Raw genomic sequence first — 17310 nt, 5'->3', positions numbered from 1 at the left:
TTTTGTGGTCAAGCCTACCCGTGTTTCCCCTTGCTCCTGTCTTTTTCTAATTCCTGTTTTCTAGTTTCCCGGTTTTGACCATTCTGCCTGCCCTGAGCCTGCCTGCTGTTCCAAACCTTGTCACACAACCCTGGATTAATGACCCCTGCCCGCGCTTGACCTGTCGTTTTGCCTTCCCCCCGTTCTAGAAATTAACTTCTGTTACTTCAACACTGTCTGCATCTGGGTCTTCTCCTGAAAGGCGATGGGTTAAATGCGGAAGTCTCAGTCAATTGTGCAACTGACTAGGTACCCCCTTTCTCTTTTGTAGCGGAGGAGATAGACCAAGAAATGATCTTGCTTTTTGGACGATTACACTATAAGCCTGAAGTTAAAGAACATAAGACTGACACGCTTTGAGTATTCTGTAAACGCCACATTTTTTATACACAAGGGGAGGTCCTTGGGGGGGACACATAGGACTGTGGACACACCAAGCGACACACCAAGCGTCAGCAGTAGCCGGGTCTTGCCAGGTGTACTGTATGATGAAAGATGTGTATTTTGTAAACTGATTGTTAAAAGGAATGTATACTTCATTTATTACTTTCCAGTCCTCATATTCTAAAATGCAATGATTTCCATCTAACAGGTTGGGACCAATATGCTTGAGTACCTGCACCAGGCAGAGGTGACCAGACCCTACCCATTTGTGTGGGTGCTTGGGGACTGCTCACAGGTGTTTACAGTCATTAGTGGACAGGCATTGGAGCAAGGTACATTGCTTGGGATACTGGATGTGTGCTTCAAGTCCAATTATGTGTTTGATATCAACTTTACCAGACTGTGTGCTCCAGCATGGTATGCACTACAGGCCAGTATATCAGCTGTCAGGAACAGAATCCCTGCAGTAAGACTGTTGCGAGCATGTCTTTCAGTCAGGCTTAGTCCATGTCCTTAGTAGTGACCTTCAAATGTCATTTTTTTACACCTGTTCTCTGTGTAACATTATTTTGACTTGACCCAAATGTAGAGCGTTATTGTATGGCAAAACAGCAGGATGTGTGTGTGCTGTCACCTAAGATAGCTGAAGTGTGTCAGGGAACATGCTAATCTATTGATTAGCTCTGGCACTGTCTGATGGACAGATCTGTGTTAATACCACTTAAGACAGTCTCACCGATGCATGCTTTGTTTTTCTTCAGATTGCAATCCGAGTGTGCACATGCAGTTCAGCTGAGGCTTTGGTCTGTTTGGTCTGTTTGGTTAATGAAATAATATAAATCCATTTTAATAATCAATCCTAGCTTATGAAATGACAAATACTTAGACAATGGGGCTTTGTTTCAATTTGCTATTTCAAAATATATTTATATATTCTTGTACATTGTGGACAATTCTCTGCTGTGATGTATACGTTCTGAAATGCAGGCAATATAAATTAACTATTTGACATTCAACATTGTATCTTGATTGTGTGTCGGAAAAAGGAGGGAGTGGTATGGTAGAAAAGGCAAATATGTAAGCTCAATTGAAATTAGGATTACACTGAAAATAACCCAAGGATTACATAAGAAAATGACCCAGCTGCTGGGTCAATGCTTAAGTCCAATATTTACCCAGCGCTGGGTTTTTGAATGACCCAAACTGGGTTATTTTTAACATAGCTTTTTTTTATTTTAAATGTAACAGTAGTTAATATTGGAAAAATATGAATTGCCATATTAGGCATTACTCAATTTCTACCTGCCAAAATAAAATGTTTTCAGTATCCTAATTTAGTTTTTGTTTAGTGATTGTTTCACTGCATGCATTCAACAAGCGTTGGACTTCCACAGGGCTGCCATCTCCAAGTTCAGTCAAAGGCAATAGCTCTGAACTGAGTTTTAGTTTTATTTGTTAAAATGTTGTTAATTATCTTTTAAACTTCCATTGGTTGAAATCTATTTCTCAGTTATCACTTGGCTCATAATTATGTAGTTGCCCCTTTAAACATTCAAAGGTCAACATGCCCATAATGTTCACATTTCTCTCGTGTTAATGTTGTAGCTACATAAAAATATTAAATAATCCATTTATTATGGTAACATCCAGTCTTTGCCCTTTTTTCATTACCATGCTGATTTCAAGTTGTATTGGATTTATTTTTCAATGTTAAGACATTGAATACATGTTAAGTATGTTTAGTTTTTTTCTATGAAAAGTTTATTTAAAGTTATGTGACTTGGATTATGTAGATAGATGTCACACTGTAACCCAAAAAAGGATTTAATTTGCATATTTGTACTTTTTGCAACAAAAAGTTTGTAAAAAATTTGCAGCAAAAATGTAATGTTCCCTATAAGTTTCCCAGAATAGTTTGCCAGAAGATCACAAGTTGACACAAATTTATCGCAAGAGTTTGCCACAACTAATTTGCATGTGAAAATATGAGCTTGCCGCAAATTTGTGACAAATTGACCAAAGGTGTGCCACAACTGTTTGCCAGAAGCCTGTTTTTCGGTAAGGGTTGTCTTGCAGTAGGTTGACTATTCATAGCATCAAATGTCGTAATCCATTAGGCAAGACACCAATGACAATGGTAACTGAACCACCAAATATATGAAACATCATGATTGAGGTGTATCTTGAGTGTCTGCCATTTGTGAGGGATGGCAGATTCCTCAACTGGCAGCTTCATTAAATAGTACCTGCAAAACATCAGTCTCAACGTCAATAGTGAAGATGAGACTCCAGGATGCTGACCTTCCTCTGTAATTAGTTGTCTGTGTTCTTGTCTGTGTTCTTGTCTGTGTTCTTTTGCCCATCTTAATATTTTATTTTTATTGGCCAGTCTGAGATTTGGCTTTTTCTTTGCAACTCTGCCTAGAAGGCCTGCATCCCGGAGTCTTCTCTTCACTGTTGCCGTTGAGACTGGTGTTTTGCGGGTACTATTTAATGAAGCTGCAAGTTGAGGACTTGTGACGTGTCTATTTCTAAAACTAGACACTCTAATGTACTTGTCCTCTTGCTCAGTTGTGCACCAGGGCCTCCCACTCTTTCAGTTCTGGTTAGAGCCCGTTTGCGCTTTTCTGTGAAGGGAGTAGTATACAGCGTTGTACGAGATCTTCAGTTTCTTGGTAATTTCTCGCATGGAATAGCCTTCATTTCTCAGAACAAGAATAGACTGACGTGTTTCAGAAGAAAGTTCTTTGTTTCAAGACATTTCGAGCCTGTAATCAAACCCACAAAGGCTGCTGCTACAGATACTCAACTAGTCTAAAGAAGGCCAGTTGTATTGCTTCTTTAATCAGGACTACAGTTTTCAGCTGTGCTAACATAATTGCAAAAGGGTTTTCTAATGATCAATTAGCCTTTTAAAATGATGAACTTGGATTAGCTAATACAACGTGCCATTGGAACACCGGAGTAATGGTTGCTGATAATGGGCCTCTGTACACCTATGTAGATATTCCATTAAAAATCTACCGTTTCCAGCTACAATTGTCATTTACAACATTAACAATGTCTACACTGTATTTCTGATCAATTTGATGTTATTTTAATGGACAAAAAATTGCTTTTCTTTCAAAAACAAGGACATTTCTAAGTGACCCCAAACTTTTGAACGGTGTATGTAGGATCTTAATTGGATCACCCTGTTGCAGGAGAACCTTCCTACATTGCAGGAAATGTAAAACTTGTAATGAATTTGAGTTTTAAAGAGGATTATAAGGTTTGTAATTCCCACTGAAATTTCAGACTTGGTTTTCCCTTACAAAAAATGTATCAACCCCAACAAAAATGTAAATTAAATATATTCCACGTAATTCACATTTCCCGTTGCTGCAGGATTGTTTTCTGCAGGAGCAAATTGGCTCAAAATAAGATCCTACACCTGTATATAGGGTCGCAAAATTCCTGGAGATGTCAATAAATTTCCTAGTTTTTCCCGAAATCCCGGTTGGAGGATTCCCGGAATCAGGAGTGAATAAAGAGGAAATCTGGTTTCCTACAACCAGGATTTCTGGAAAGCCATGGAATTGATTGAAAGTTCCAGGAATTTTGCAACCCGACCTATATCTGTGACAATAAAACACACCCCTAAGAGCAAACATTGAATTCTGACCATAGTTCCATTTTGACACCTGATTTGTTTATTTTACCAATAGCTATTTTTTCTTCTCTATGTCATGTTGGTTTTTCCTAATGCAGTGTTTCACAGTATATTCCTGGGGGACCTCTCAGGGGGTGCACCATTTTGCTCCGGCTCAGCGCTAATACACCTGATTCAACTAATGAAGAGCTTGGTGTTTAGTTAAATCAGGTGTGTTAGTTCTGGGCTATAAATGCGGTGGATCATATACAATTGTTTAAGTGAAAATTTGACTTAAGTGGAAGTTAGGACTCACCCCATAGTTTTAAAATGGAATGTCATGCAACATCATACGTTATCTGTTAGTGTTGAAGGGGAAATCGACATACTTAAATTTCGCAATATCATTTTGGATGATATTATATACAGTAGATACTTTGACTCTAAGACATTTACATTTTTTTGGTAGATAGCTTTAGCTAGCACTAGTCGGCTGCACCTGTGCCAAAACTCCGGTCATTTTCATCTTATAGCTTGTTCTCATATTCTTTTTAATTCAATAATGAGCCAATGTGTTCAGCACTTTTATTTCCAAGACTGATCAAAAGTATTTTTCTCATGCTCTTTCTTGTCTCTCTGCACCAGGCATAACGCTGAGTGTACAAAACATTAAGACCACCTGCTCTTTCCATGACAGACTGAACAGGTGAATGCTATCATCCCTAATTGATGTCACTTGTTTAATCCACTTCAATCAGTGTAGATGAAGGGGAGGAGACAGGTTAAAGAAGGATTTGTAAGTCTTGAGACATGGATTGTGTATGTGTGCCTTTGAACAGGTTATGGTAGTAGGCACACCAGTTTGCGTCAAGAACTGCAAAGCTGCTGGGTTTTTATGCTCAATAGTTTCCCGTGTGTATCAAGAATGGTCTACCACCCATTGGACGTCCAGCCAACTTGGCACAACTGTGGGAAGCATTGGAGTCAACATGGGCCAGCATCCCTGTGGAATGCTTTCGACACCTTGTAGAGTCCATGCACCGATGAATTGAGGCTGTTCTGATGGCAAAAGGAGCTGGTGCAACTCAACATTAGGAAGGTGTTCCTAATGTTTGCTATACTCAGTGTATCATGAGCAATATGTTTGGAACATCAAATAAAATTGCAATCGAATCGCATACATATAGAACCGTGAGGATCATGAGAATTGCAAAAGATATCATAATGGCATCTAATTATTGTGATAATGTCGTATCATGAGGCCACTGGCAGTTCCCAGCCCCATTATCAGTCCACAGTGATTTGAGTCAAATACCTTTTCTTTGTCACTCTTTCAGACTCAGAGACCACAGAAGACGAAGGTGGAGACCCCATTGAGACTAAAGAAGGAAGCAGAGGTCTTCAGGACCAGGCTATGCATGCAGGTAAGGCGTCTTTTCCAATCATCCCTGTCTCAAATGCATGAAGGATAATGTATGAAACATCAAAAGGTCCATGCGTGTAACTGTTACACATTGTCAGATACAGTGCCTTGCAAAAGTATTCATCCCCCTTGCCGTTTTTCTTATTTTGTTGCATTACAACCTGTAATTTAAATAGACTTTTATTTGGATTTTATGTAAAGGGCATACACAAAACAGTCCAAATTGGTGAAGTGAAATGAAAAAAAGTACTTATTTCAAAAAATCCCCCCCAAACAGAAAAGTGGTGCGTTTCGGATATAAAAAAATATCCGAAACTTTGAACATCCCACGGAGCAGCATTAAATCCATTATTAAAAAATGTAAAGAATATGGCACCACAACAAATCTGCCAAGAGAGGGCCGCCCACCAAAACTCACTGACCAGGCAAGGAGGGCATTAATCAGAGAGGCAACAAAGAGACCAAAGATAATCCTGAAGGAGCTCCACAGCGGAGATTGGAGTATCTGTCCATAGGACAACTTTAAGCCGTACACTCCAAAAAAAAAAAAGCCATTGCTTAAAGTGTTCACCAAAAGGCATGTGGGAGACTCCCGAAACATATGGAAGAAGGTACTCTGGTCAGATGAGACTGAAATTGAGCTTTTTGGCCATCAAGATAAACGCTATGTCTGGTGCAAACCCAACACCTCATGACCCCGAGAGCACCATCCCCACAGTGAAGGATGGTGGTGGCAGCATCATGCTGTGGGGATGTTTTTCATCGACAGGGACTGGGAAACTGATCAGAATTGAAGGAATGATGGAAGGCGCTAAATACAGGGCAATTCTTGAGGGAAACCTGTTTGTCTTCCAAAGATTTGCTAAAGCAACACTCAAGTGGTTTATGGGGAAACATTTAAATGTCTTGGAATGGCCTAGTCATAGCCCAGACCTCAATCCAATTGAGAATCTGTGGTATGACTTAAAGATTGCTGTACACCAGCGGAACCCATCCAACTTGAGCAGTTTTGAGCTGGAGCAGTTTTGCCTTGAAGAATGGGCAACAATCCCAGTGGCTAGATGTGTCAAGCTTATAGAGACATACCCCAAGAGACTTGCAGCTCTAATTGCTGCAAACGGTGTCTCGACAAAGTATTGATTTTGGGTGTGGGGGATGGGGTGAATAGTTATGCACGCTCAAGTTTTCCATTTTTTTTTTACATTTCTTGCTTGTTTTACAAGAAAAAATATGTTCCATCTTCAAAGTAGTAGGCATGTTGTGTAAATCAAATGATACAAACCCCCCAATAATCCATTTTAATTCCAGGTTGTAATGCAACAAAATAGGAAAAATGCCAATGGGGGTGAATACTTTCACAAGCCACTGTACGCTACATGACCAAAAGTATGTGGACACCTACTCGTCGAACTTGGTCCCACTTTGCTGTTATTACAGCCTCCACTCTTTTGGGAAGGCTTTCCACTAGATGTTGGAACATTGCTGCGGGGACTCGCTTCCATTCAGCCACGAGCATTAGTGAGGTCGGGCACTGATGTTGGGCGATAAGGCCTGGCTTGCAGTCGGCGTTCCAAATCATCCTCCTTGGTGTTCATTTGGGTTGAGGTCAGGGCTTTGCGCAGGCCAGTCAAGTGTTCCACACCGATCTCGGCAAGCCATTTCTGTATAGACCTTGTTTTGTGCACGGGGGCCTTCCCCAAACTTTTGCCACAAAGATGGAAGCACAGAATCGTCTAGAATGTCACTCCAGAGAACGTGTTTCCACTGCTCAATGGCCAATGGCAGCAAGCTTTACACCACTCCAGCCGGCGATTGGCATTGCGCATGGTGATCTTAGGCTTGTGTGCGGCTGCTCGGCCATGGAAACTCAATTCATGAAGCTCCTGACGAACAATAATTGTGCTGACGTTGCTTCCAGAAGCAGTTTGGAATTCGGTAGTGAGTCTTGCAACTGACAACAGATGATTTTTACACGCTACGTGCTTCAGTCAACACTCGGCAGTCCTATTCTGTAAGCATGTGTGGCCTACCACTTCGCGGATGAGCCGTTATTGCTCCTAGACATTTCCACTTCATAAGAACAGCATTTACAGTTAACCGTGGCAGCTCTAGCAGGGCAGACATTTGACGAACTGACTTGTTGGAAAAGTGGCATCCGTTAAAGGTGCCACATTGAAATTCACTGAGTTCTTCAGTAAGCTAATGTTTCTCTATGGAGATTGCATGGCTGTGTGCTCGATTTCTCTACACCTGTCAGCAGCGGGTGTAGGTGAAATAGCCGAATCCACTCATTTGAAGGGGTGTCCACATACTATAGTGTACATTCTAGACATTTGTTTGCTTGATTGAAGGGTATTGCCTCAAATATTATATTTTGTGAACACCTGTGTAGTATTAAAGTTTCATGGTAGTTGTAGACTTTATAATCATCACATTCTCTGCACCAGATAGCTGAATATAATTTATGCCATGATTTGGGTTCACAGAATTGTCTGTATAGAAAGGAAAAACTTTTTTTTTTACATGGTTGCTATGGAATTGAATAGGAACATTGCTCTTTATAAATCCAGGGCTAAGGCATATTTATCCTATCTGACAGTTGCAGGTCTTGTGTAAGCTTAGTGTGCTTATATGTAACTGTTTTTTGCATGTCTGAAGCTTATATCTGAGTCAGCCTTTGTTATCTTAACTATGCCAACTGAGGTACAAGATTATTTCAAGTAGAAACTGATGACTGAACTATAGGCTAAACACACAATATTATACACTTTTCATGTTTTATCTTGCCACAGGGGACAGAATGATGGACAGCTGGGGCGAAGAACTTCAAACCATCTCCAAGCCCGCCAGGCAAGCAAACAGTGTGGGGCAAGCACCAAGGGGTCAATTCTCTGATTGGAGCATCATATGTTAATCTAACCCGGCCAGTATGGGAGTCCAATGAAAGTCTGTCTTTAGCTAGCGGTTTCTATGACAGCAGGTTCAGTATCTATAAATGGATACTCAAACCATACTCCTTTTGGTTAACACTACCAAGAAGCCTGGATAATACACTTAGGAAAGACTAAAAGATTAAAGCACAACAAATACAACACAAGTTAATAACAGTTTTTCAGTTGACTTACTGTGCAACACACAATAATGCTTTAAGACGTGGATTGTTGCCCCTGGGAAAACTCCCACTTGAGAAACTACGGAGTTACTGAGATGTGTATTCATTTGCTGTCACCACATGACTGGAGGTGCAGGTGATATACTGAGCAGGATCACTCCGAGTATGTATTATTTGAGTAACTGTAAGAACAGATTTCACTACTGACTAGCAAATGTTCCTTAAAGACGCAATCTGCGATTGATACATTTTGGGACTTTTGAATTAAAAATGTACTCTCAAATTTTTGTTTAATTTCAGCTAGTAGCTTTGAAAGTGGTACTCACAAGCCAAAACAGGTCTCTGTTTTTTTTGTGTAATTCGTGTGATATGTTACAAATACAATTTGTGCTGCTTAAGATCCTAGAGTGCATCTTTAATTATATACAGTGGGGCAAAAAAGTATTTAGTCAGCAACCAATTGTGCAAGTTCTCCCACTTAAAAAGATGAGAGAGGCCTGTAATTTTCAACATAGGTACACTTCAACTATGACAGACAAAATGAGAAAAGAAAATCCAGAAAATCACATTGTAGGATTTTTAATGAATTTATTTGCAAATTATGGTGGAAAATAAGTATTTGGTCAATAACAAAAGTTTATCTCAATACTTTGTTATATACCCTTTGTTGGCAATGACAGAGGTCAAATGTTTTCTGTAAGTCTTCACAAGGTTTTCACACACTGTTGCTGGTATTTTGGCCCATTCCTCCATGCAGATCTGCTCTAGAGCAGTGATGTTTTGGGGCTGTTGCTGGGCAACACGGACTTTAAACTCCCTCCAAAGATTTTCCTATGGTATTGAGATCTGGAGACTGGCTAGGCCACTCCAGGACCTTGAAATGCTTCTTACGAAGCCACTCCTTCGTTGCCCGGGCGGTGTATTTGGGATCATTGTCATGCTGAAAGACCCAGCCACGTTTCATCTTCAATGCCCTTGCTGATGGAAGGAGGTTTTCACTCAAAATCTCACGATACATGGCCCCATTCATTCTGTCCTTTACACGGATCAGTCGTCCTGGTCCCTTTGCAGAAAAACAGCCCCAAAGCATGATGTTTCAACCCCCATGCTTCACAGTAGGTATGGTGTTCTTTGGATGCAACTCAGCATTCTTTGTCCTCCAAACACGACGAGTTGAATTGTTACCAAAAAGTTATATTTTGGTTTCTTCTGATCATTTGACAATCTCCCAATCTTCTTCTGGATCATCCAAATGCTCTCTAGCTAACTTCAGACGGGCCTGGACATGTACTGGCTTAAGCAGGGGGACATGTCTGGCACTGCAGGATTTGAGTCCCTGGCGGCATAGTGTGTTACTGATGGTAGGCTTTGTTACTTTGGTCCCAGCTCTCTGCAGGTCATTCACTAGGTCCCCCCGTGTGGTTCTGGGATTTTTGCTCACCGTTCTTGTGATCATTTTGACCCCACGGGGTGAGATCTTGCGTGGAGCCCCAGATCGAGGGAGATTATCAGTGGTCTTGTATGTCTTCCATTTCCTAATAATTGCTCCCACAGTTGATTTCTTCAAACCAAGCTGCTTACCTATTGCAGATTCAGTCTTCCCAGCCTGGTGCAGGTCTACAATTTTGTTTCTGGTGTCCTTTGACAGCTCTTTGGTCTTGGCCATAGTGGAGTTTGGAGTGTGACTGTTTGAGGTTGTGGACAGGTGTCTTTTATACTGATAACAAGTTCAAACAGGTGCCATTAATACAGGTAACGAGTGGAGGACAGAGGAGCCTCTTAAAGAAGAAGTTACAGGTCTGTGAGAGCCAGAAATCTTGCTTGTTTGAAGGTGACCAAATACTTATTTTCCACCATAATTTGCAAATAAATTCATTAAAAATCCTACAATGTGATTTTCTGGATTTTTTTTCTCATTTTGTCTGTCATAGTTGAAGTGTACCTATGATGAAAATTACAGGCCTCTCTCATCATTTTAAGTGGGAGAACTTGCACAATTGGTGGCTGACTAAATACTTTTTTGCCCCACTGTACATGTATACCCCTCAAACACCACTCCGGACCTCGAAGCCAGTTCCACTGCGTTTTTTCATTGTTCCCCTCTAACTAGGGACTGATTTAGACCTGTGACACCAGGTGGGTGAAATTAATTATCAGGTAAAACAGAAAACACGCAGGCTCTGACCTCGTAGGTTAAGAGTTGAATACCCCTGATATATATACCCATTGATTCTTAAAGAGTATAACTTGTAAATTCTTCATGAGCTTAGTTCAATTGTACCCCATCAGAACCCAAAATATGTCATTGTAAACAAACACTGTATTGCCTCAAACCATGGTTAAAACTATCATTAAGATCTCATGGATGGTCCGTCCTTGCGTCCATAGCTCTGTCTATGAGTTTAACCTCTAACGCCTCACAAACCCGGATCCGGGAGCACCCCCATCAAAAAAGCTGACTAGCATAGCCTAGCCTAAAGCCACAGGGATATCATATAATAAAATGTTCATGAAATCACAAGTCCAAGACACCAAATGAAAGATATACATCTTGTGAATTCAGCCATCATTTCAGATTTTTAAAATGTTTTACAGGGAAGACACAATATGTAAATCTATTAGCTAACCACGTTAGCAAAAGACACCACTTCTTTACTCCACCATTTTTTTACTCCATCAGTAGCTATCACAAATTCGACCAAATAAAGATATAAATAGCCACTAACCAAGAAACAACTTCATCAGATGACAGTCTGATAACATATTTATTGTATAGCATATGTTTTGTTAGAAAAATGTGCATATTTCAGGTATAAATCATAGTTTACCATTGCAGCCACTATCACAACTCTCACCAAAGCGACTAGAATAACTACAGAGACCATTGTGTATTAGCTAATTACTCATCATAAAACATTTCTTAAAAATACACAGCGTACAGCAGATGAAAGACACAGATCTTGTGAATCAAGACAATATTTCAGATTTTCTAAGTGTTTTACAGCAAAAACACAATAGCAAACATCACAACAGCATTGATTCAAGGCAAAAATAGCGATAACGTATAAACCACCAAAATATATTAATTTTTTTAATAACCTTCACAGAATTCTTCAGATGACAGTCCTATAACATCATATTACACAATGCATGTAGAGTTTGTTCGAAAATGTGCATATTTAGCGGCAAAAATCGTGCTTATACAATGAGAATAGTGTCCAAAACCTCAAGCAATCTGTCCGGCGCCATCTTGGAGAGGCACATCTTCTAATCGAAAACTATTCATAAACTTGACTAACAAAATACAGGTTGGACAGCAATTGAAAGACAAATTAGTTCTTAATGCAATCGCTGGGTTACAGTTTTAAAATTAACGTTACTTCAAGCATACAGCGTGCGATAAAGCAAGGCTACACTGCAAGTAATGGCGGCTTATGCATTTAACTTTTTTCAACAGAACAACGAATTATCAGCATAAATAGTTCTTACTTTTTGATGAACTTTCATCAGAATCTTTGGAAAGGTGTCCTTTGTCCAAAAGAATCGTTGCTAGGTTGGAGAACGTCGTCTTCAACGTTGCAATTAGCAGTAAACATTAGCAATGTGGGCCAGAGATACCCAACTTCCTACAACGCCACGAAAATAAATACCCGAAAATCGCAATATACTGACATAAACTGATATAATTCAGTTCAAAATAACAAGATTATGATGTCTTTAACACCTATATCGAATAAAATCAGAGCCGGATATATCTAAGAGCTAAAACAGGAGCTTCTAGCACGACATGCCAAGATCCTCCCTGCGTCAGAGCGAAGAGTCAAAAGAGGAGACACCTCGTTTCCAAGCAATTTATAAACTTTCAGATCTGCCTAGAGACTCCATTTCAAGTCCCTCTATTCGCTGACACCCAGGGGAAGGCGTATGCTGTGCATCTCAACCACTAGAGGACAGGCAAATTAATAAACTGTTCTGGGAACAGCGAGCAGATTTCATCATTTTCAAATCCTCATAGGAAAATTGCTCTAAGTCCAGTTCTGTTTCACTCACAGACATAATTCAAACGGTTTTAGAAACTAGAGAGTGTTTTCTATCCAATAGTAATAATAATATGCATATTGTACGAGCAAGAATTGAGTACGAGGCAGTTTAATTTGGGCACTATTTTTTCCAATGGGGAAACAGCGCCCCCATATTGACAAGAGTGGTTACATTACTCCAGCCCCATCCCTCAGCTGTTTACCAAATCAGTAGTGGGGTGGCCCACTTTGTTATGGTTGAACTGCAGATTGCCAGTTTAAGCATCAACTTGCTTTCTGGCCTTTATTCAGATTAATTCTCATTTTGGCTTACGCTTTCCTTCGACCCCCATTGCACAATTTCTTTTCTCAATTTTGACCCATCATTCATTGAAAGAAAAGAAAGAAAGTGGCCAAATGTTTTATGCAAGCAAGCAAGCAGGTACTGTACTCCAAACACTTCAAGTTTTGGAGCATTGCCTTGCTTTGTTTGGACTTCACATGGGTGCACTGTGTGGCTATACAAACTATGGTTGAATATTTTCCCGAGAATAAATCACTTTTTTCGCCTGGGTTACCCGGTATTTCCAGCCAAAACCAGAAGTTTCATTCAAAAGCATTATAAAGCATATACATAGGCCTATGTCTGGATTTGATTAGAATAAAAAATAATGTCCAGCAAATGTCCAGCAAGCTATACTAGTCTAGCTTTTCCTGCATGGGACTCCAAGAGCTTTGGAGGGTTTTTTAAGGACAGAGGCCAGCGGAGCACAAGTGCGTGCGTATTAGTCAAGAGACAGAGGCTTTAAGTTAGAAGCTTTGAATGGAGTTAATAGAGAGAGAAACACTGTGAGAGTGCTCGTGTGTGCACTGATTTAAAGCAGCGATATTTGAGTGACAGGCTGTTTAGACGTGCATTCGGTCTTTATATTACTGCCGCAGACTATGCTGCAGAAAATGTAGGCCTACCTGTCACAAGAAAAAAAGTTACAATGATGAGATGATAGGTCTACTTGCATTGTGAACTGTGCTCCATACTGAGATGGGCTGTCTGTCCCCACCCTGAGCATTGGTGATTCACCATGCAGAGGCTGTAGAGAAGACAGATTTAGACATTGCATATACTGGAATTTAACAGTTCCATTTCATGCCATGCTCTTCTTATAAATCATTTATTATAATTTACCGGTTTCTTGCAGTTCTTTTTCCTGGGAAAAGGGAGTGGTTTTGGGTGGTAAAACTGGCTCCCCGCCATTCAACCCTGATACAAACTGCCATTCAGAGCACTGTTTGCAATTCATTGTATGTGTGAGGTATCACTGACCTCTTTGGTTCTTTTCTGGTTGTTATGCCTGCCGTTGTTGAATAGATAACTTTCTGAAGGCCATGCATGCTGTTTGCAATATTCTGAATGAACGAACAGAATGTGTTTGACGTCTTCTGTTTCATATACAGTGTAGTTACATTGAAGTAATTATATTATATCATTATATATGATAGTCTAACGTTACTCACACTGGCTCATGTATCATTTAGAACTCTTTAACACATATTTTCCCATAACCACCTTTTTTCAGGAGCCAATCAGAAGAGTTTTTGAGGGAATCTCCCCAACAAGTCCTTCCACCCGCCTCCCCCAAAATTATCAAACGCCCCTCCACTTCTCCAATGCCAAGCCGCTCAGGTTCAGCACCAAACACACCTCTCACCCCCCGAAAGAAAGTTTTTGTGCCAACAGACTACCAAGACACTGTCCCTGGTGAATTTGAGGAGAAGGTTAAACATCCAAAATCATCAGCCATGTCTCTAAGCAGTACTCAGGACTCCCGTCCTCAGACGCCTGTCAGTGTCAGTGAGTACTCTCGCAAGGAATACCAAACTAGGCCATCCCCCAAACTGACCAGAGCAAGCTCCAAGATCTTCGAGAAGGTGCGCGGTTTCGAAGAGCGAAGGCGAAGTTATGATCATGAAGGCTCCATCTCGGGACGGTCCTGGGCCGGGTTCAATCGCGCTGGGTCCGTCGACTCGGACGATGGAGGGAGCCGGTTGGGCATTTCCAGAGAGAGTTCGAGGGAAGACCTACGAGAGGCTCTGAAGGAGGACGCTGCCGAACGGAGGTCTATGTTCAGACAGAGGGCTGCGTCCTTGGAGGACTGCAGGCCCCGTACCACCCAGAAGGTCCAGGAAATCGAGAACAAGTTCACTGAAGAGCTTCAACGAATTAAGAAGCTTGTGGGTAAACCTCACATGAAGAAGTCCTTCTCCACCGAGCAGCTCTCGCTCAGGGCACGTGGCAGGCAGCCTTTGAGGAAGATTGAGCCCCTCCCACCTCAAATTCTCCAGAAGCTCCAGGAACGGGAATGTGCCCAGCATGAGAAGCAGCAGAAAGAGATGGAACAGCCCAAAGAAGTAGTGCCACCAAAATCACCACGACTACAGCTCCAAGAACAAGCACGGCAGGGGCTGCCTTCGCCCCAAACCCAAGAGATTGACCGACACTCCATGAGTAGCATAACAATCAGTAGATTGGGAGAAGTAGCTGCCACTCCAGAATCTATGCAACTGGCTGACTTACCGGGACAGAGGCCAACAAGACAGGTAAATCAAGCCAGTCTTGTCAGGGAGATCCTTCAGAGGTCTCCATCACCAGCAAAGATGCAGATGCAGAGGGCTTACAATCCATCGGCAAATCACCAACAGCGGGCAGAGTCACCAAGCAGAAATGTTGTTGAGATGACGCTACACAAAGTTGAACGCAGGCCAGAAAGCCCTCTTGTTCAGAGTATATATTGTATGCAAGAATCACAGGACATCCAACAATCTCCTGTGCAAAAGTCCCCAAAGGAAGAATCGCCAGGAACAAAAATACCTGTAGATGTAGCGTTAAGAAAAGTAGAGGATAGACCAAAAAGTCCATTGGTACAGAGAACGCCAACCGTTGTACAAGAGCGTACAATCCAGCATCTGCAAAAACCTCCACGGCAGGCTACCTCTTCTACAAATGTTCCAGTTTCCCCATCTGAGGAGAAAATGGAAGTGGAGTTGATCAAGCCAGCCCCCAAGCTAATCATACCTACCATTATTGTTGAGGAAGAGCCCATGGACGACGAAGTTCCTCCAGAGACTGACAAGTCTAAGACGGCAACCAATGTGAAAGAAGGCCAAACACAGAAGACCAGGGGGAAGGGTCGCCGCAGTAGTCCCATGTCTCCAGAGTTAGGTGGGAATTATTTTCAATCTGTCTTTATTTATCAAAATGAAAATGTATGTTGTGTATATCAGAGGCTTGTATCTTATCTCCCTTGTCTTTGCAAAGTTCAAATCTCATCAGTATTCCTTATTTCTGAACACAGCCATGAATGTCTTTGTAATTACGTTTTGTATTTTGTGCAGATTCTTCAGACGACTCTTACGTGTCTGCTGAAGAGGACCCCTTGGAGGCCCCTATATTTGAGTTTCCTCTTAAGGACACTGTGGTAACTGCTGGCACTGAGGTCCTGCTGAGAGTCATCATTGCTGGCATGCCTCCCCCAGAAGGCAAGCTATCTCTATATCTATGTATCACTTTATAACAAAGTTTATATCCAGAACCGAAAAGGGGTCATCGGCTGCCCCCATGGCAGAACCTTTGAACCCTTTTGGGATCGATGTTAAACCTGTTTCCAACCCAAAAGGATTTCTCGTTGAAAGGGTTCTCCAATGGGGACTGCCGAAGAACCATTTTGGAACTCTTTTTTTCTAAGAATGTAGTCCCCAGCTTCACTCCGGTTTGTTGAGCACAAATAGTTTTTTTATATCGCCTCAACTCTTATTTGTCTGTGTCCATATCTAGCTATCTGGACGAGAGACAATATCAAAATCCAAAACAGCTCAAACTATGGGATCAAAGTGGAGGGAGAGCGTTATTCACTTCTCATCAAATGTGCAAAGCCAAGTGATTCTGGAACGTACTGTGTGACAGCTGCCAATGAGGCTGGGAAAACATCTAGCAGTGCCACACTTTCGATCAAACCAGGTAAGCATGAGTTGCAACAGTGCATTGGTTAGGGTCACCCTTTACTTAAAGTTGATTTAATAATACCTTGTTATTACTAAACAAGAAGTGGTACTGAAGGTTAGACAATTTCTGATTTACCGGCCCTTACCTTGAACCTTATGTCTGCTTGATGTCCTTGTACTGGAGATTGTAACCTGAGCTTTAGCCTTTGGGAATTGCACCTGCCTTTTGCTAACCTTTGCGTTCTACACTCTTAGGAGAAAAAAAGTGCTGTCTAGAACCTAAACGGGTTCTTTGGCAATAGGAATTCCTTTGGAACCTTTTTTTAGATGGGTGTAATTCCTTTGGCTATTTCAGAAAAGTGAATTAAAGGATGATGTGGACATTTTTGTCACTCCACTGACCCGTGTGTCATTGTCATTTGCCCTGCCAGAGAAAGTGTCATTTCAAAAGCATGTACGTTGTTATTTCCTTATAAAGCTATTTCCTAATTTCTCCTTACCCACTCATCATTTCCCTCTCTCTCTCTCTCTCTTTCTTTCTTCCTCCCTCTCTCCAAAATGTGTCCAAGCAATATATTCCAGTTGAGCCAACTCACTTAGTTGAGTAGTTACCACAGCAACTAGGAGGCTAAATTGAACCAATACATTGTTAAGACACACTGGTTTCATTTCAATATGAATCCACTGTTGTTAAGATATGACG

General features: G+C 41.2%; 1 protein-coding gene across 1 annotated transcript in view; it reads left to right on the top strand.

Moving 5' to 3' along the window:
- spegb (striated muscle enriched protein kinase b) overlaps window positions 1-17310 on the top strand; it is a 114746-nt gene that overhangs the window by 26076 nt on the left and 71360 nt on the right. Inside the window, exons 2-6 of the mRNA XM_055879046.1 lie at window positions 5392-5478; window positions 8270-8327; window positions 14186-15828; window positions 16002-16145; window positions 16441-16623. Of these exons, the coding sequence (XP_055735021.1) occupies window positions 5392-5478; window positions 8270-8327; window positions 14186-15828; window positions 16002-16145; window positions 16441-16623 (2115 nt within the window). The remainder of the gene's footprint in view (window positions 1-5391; window positions 5479-8269; window positions 8328-14185; window positions 15829-16001; window positions 16146-16440; window positions 16624-17310) is intronic.

This window comes from Salvelinus fontinalis, chromosome 23, assembly GCF_029448725.1.
Source record: "Salvelinus fontinalis isolate EN_2023a chromosome 23, ASM2944872v1, whole genome shotgun sequence".
In the NCBI taxonomy this organism is placed as follows: Eukaryota; Metazoa; Chordata; class Actinopteri; order Salmoniformes; family Salmonidae; genus Salvelinus; species Salvelinus fontinalis.
Note: the sequence above shows the minus strand (reverse complement) of the source record. Positions and strands in the feature narration are given on the sequence as shown.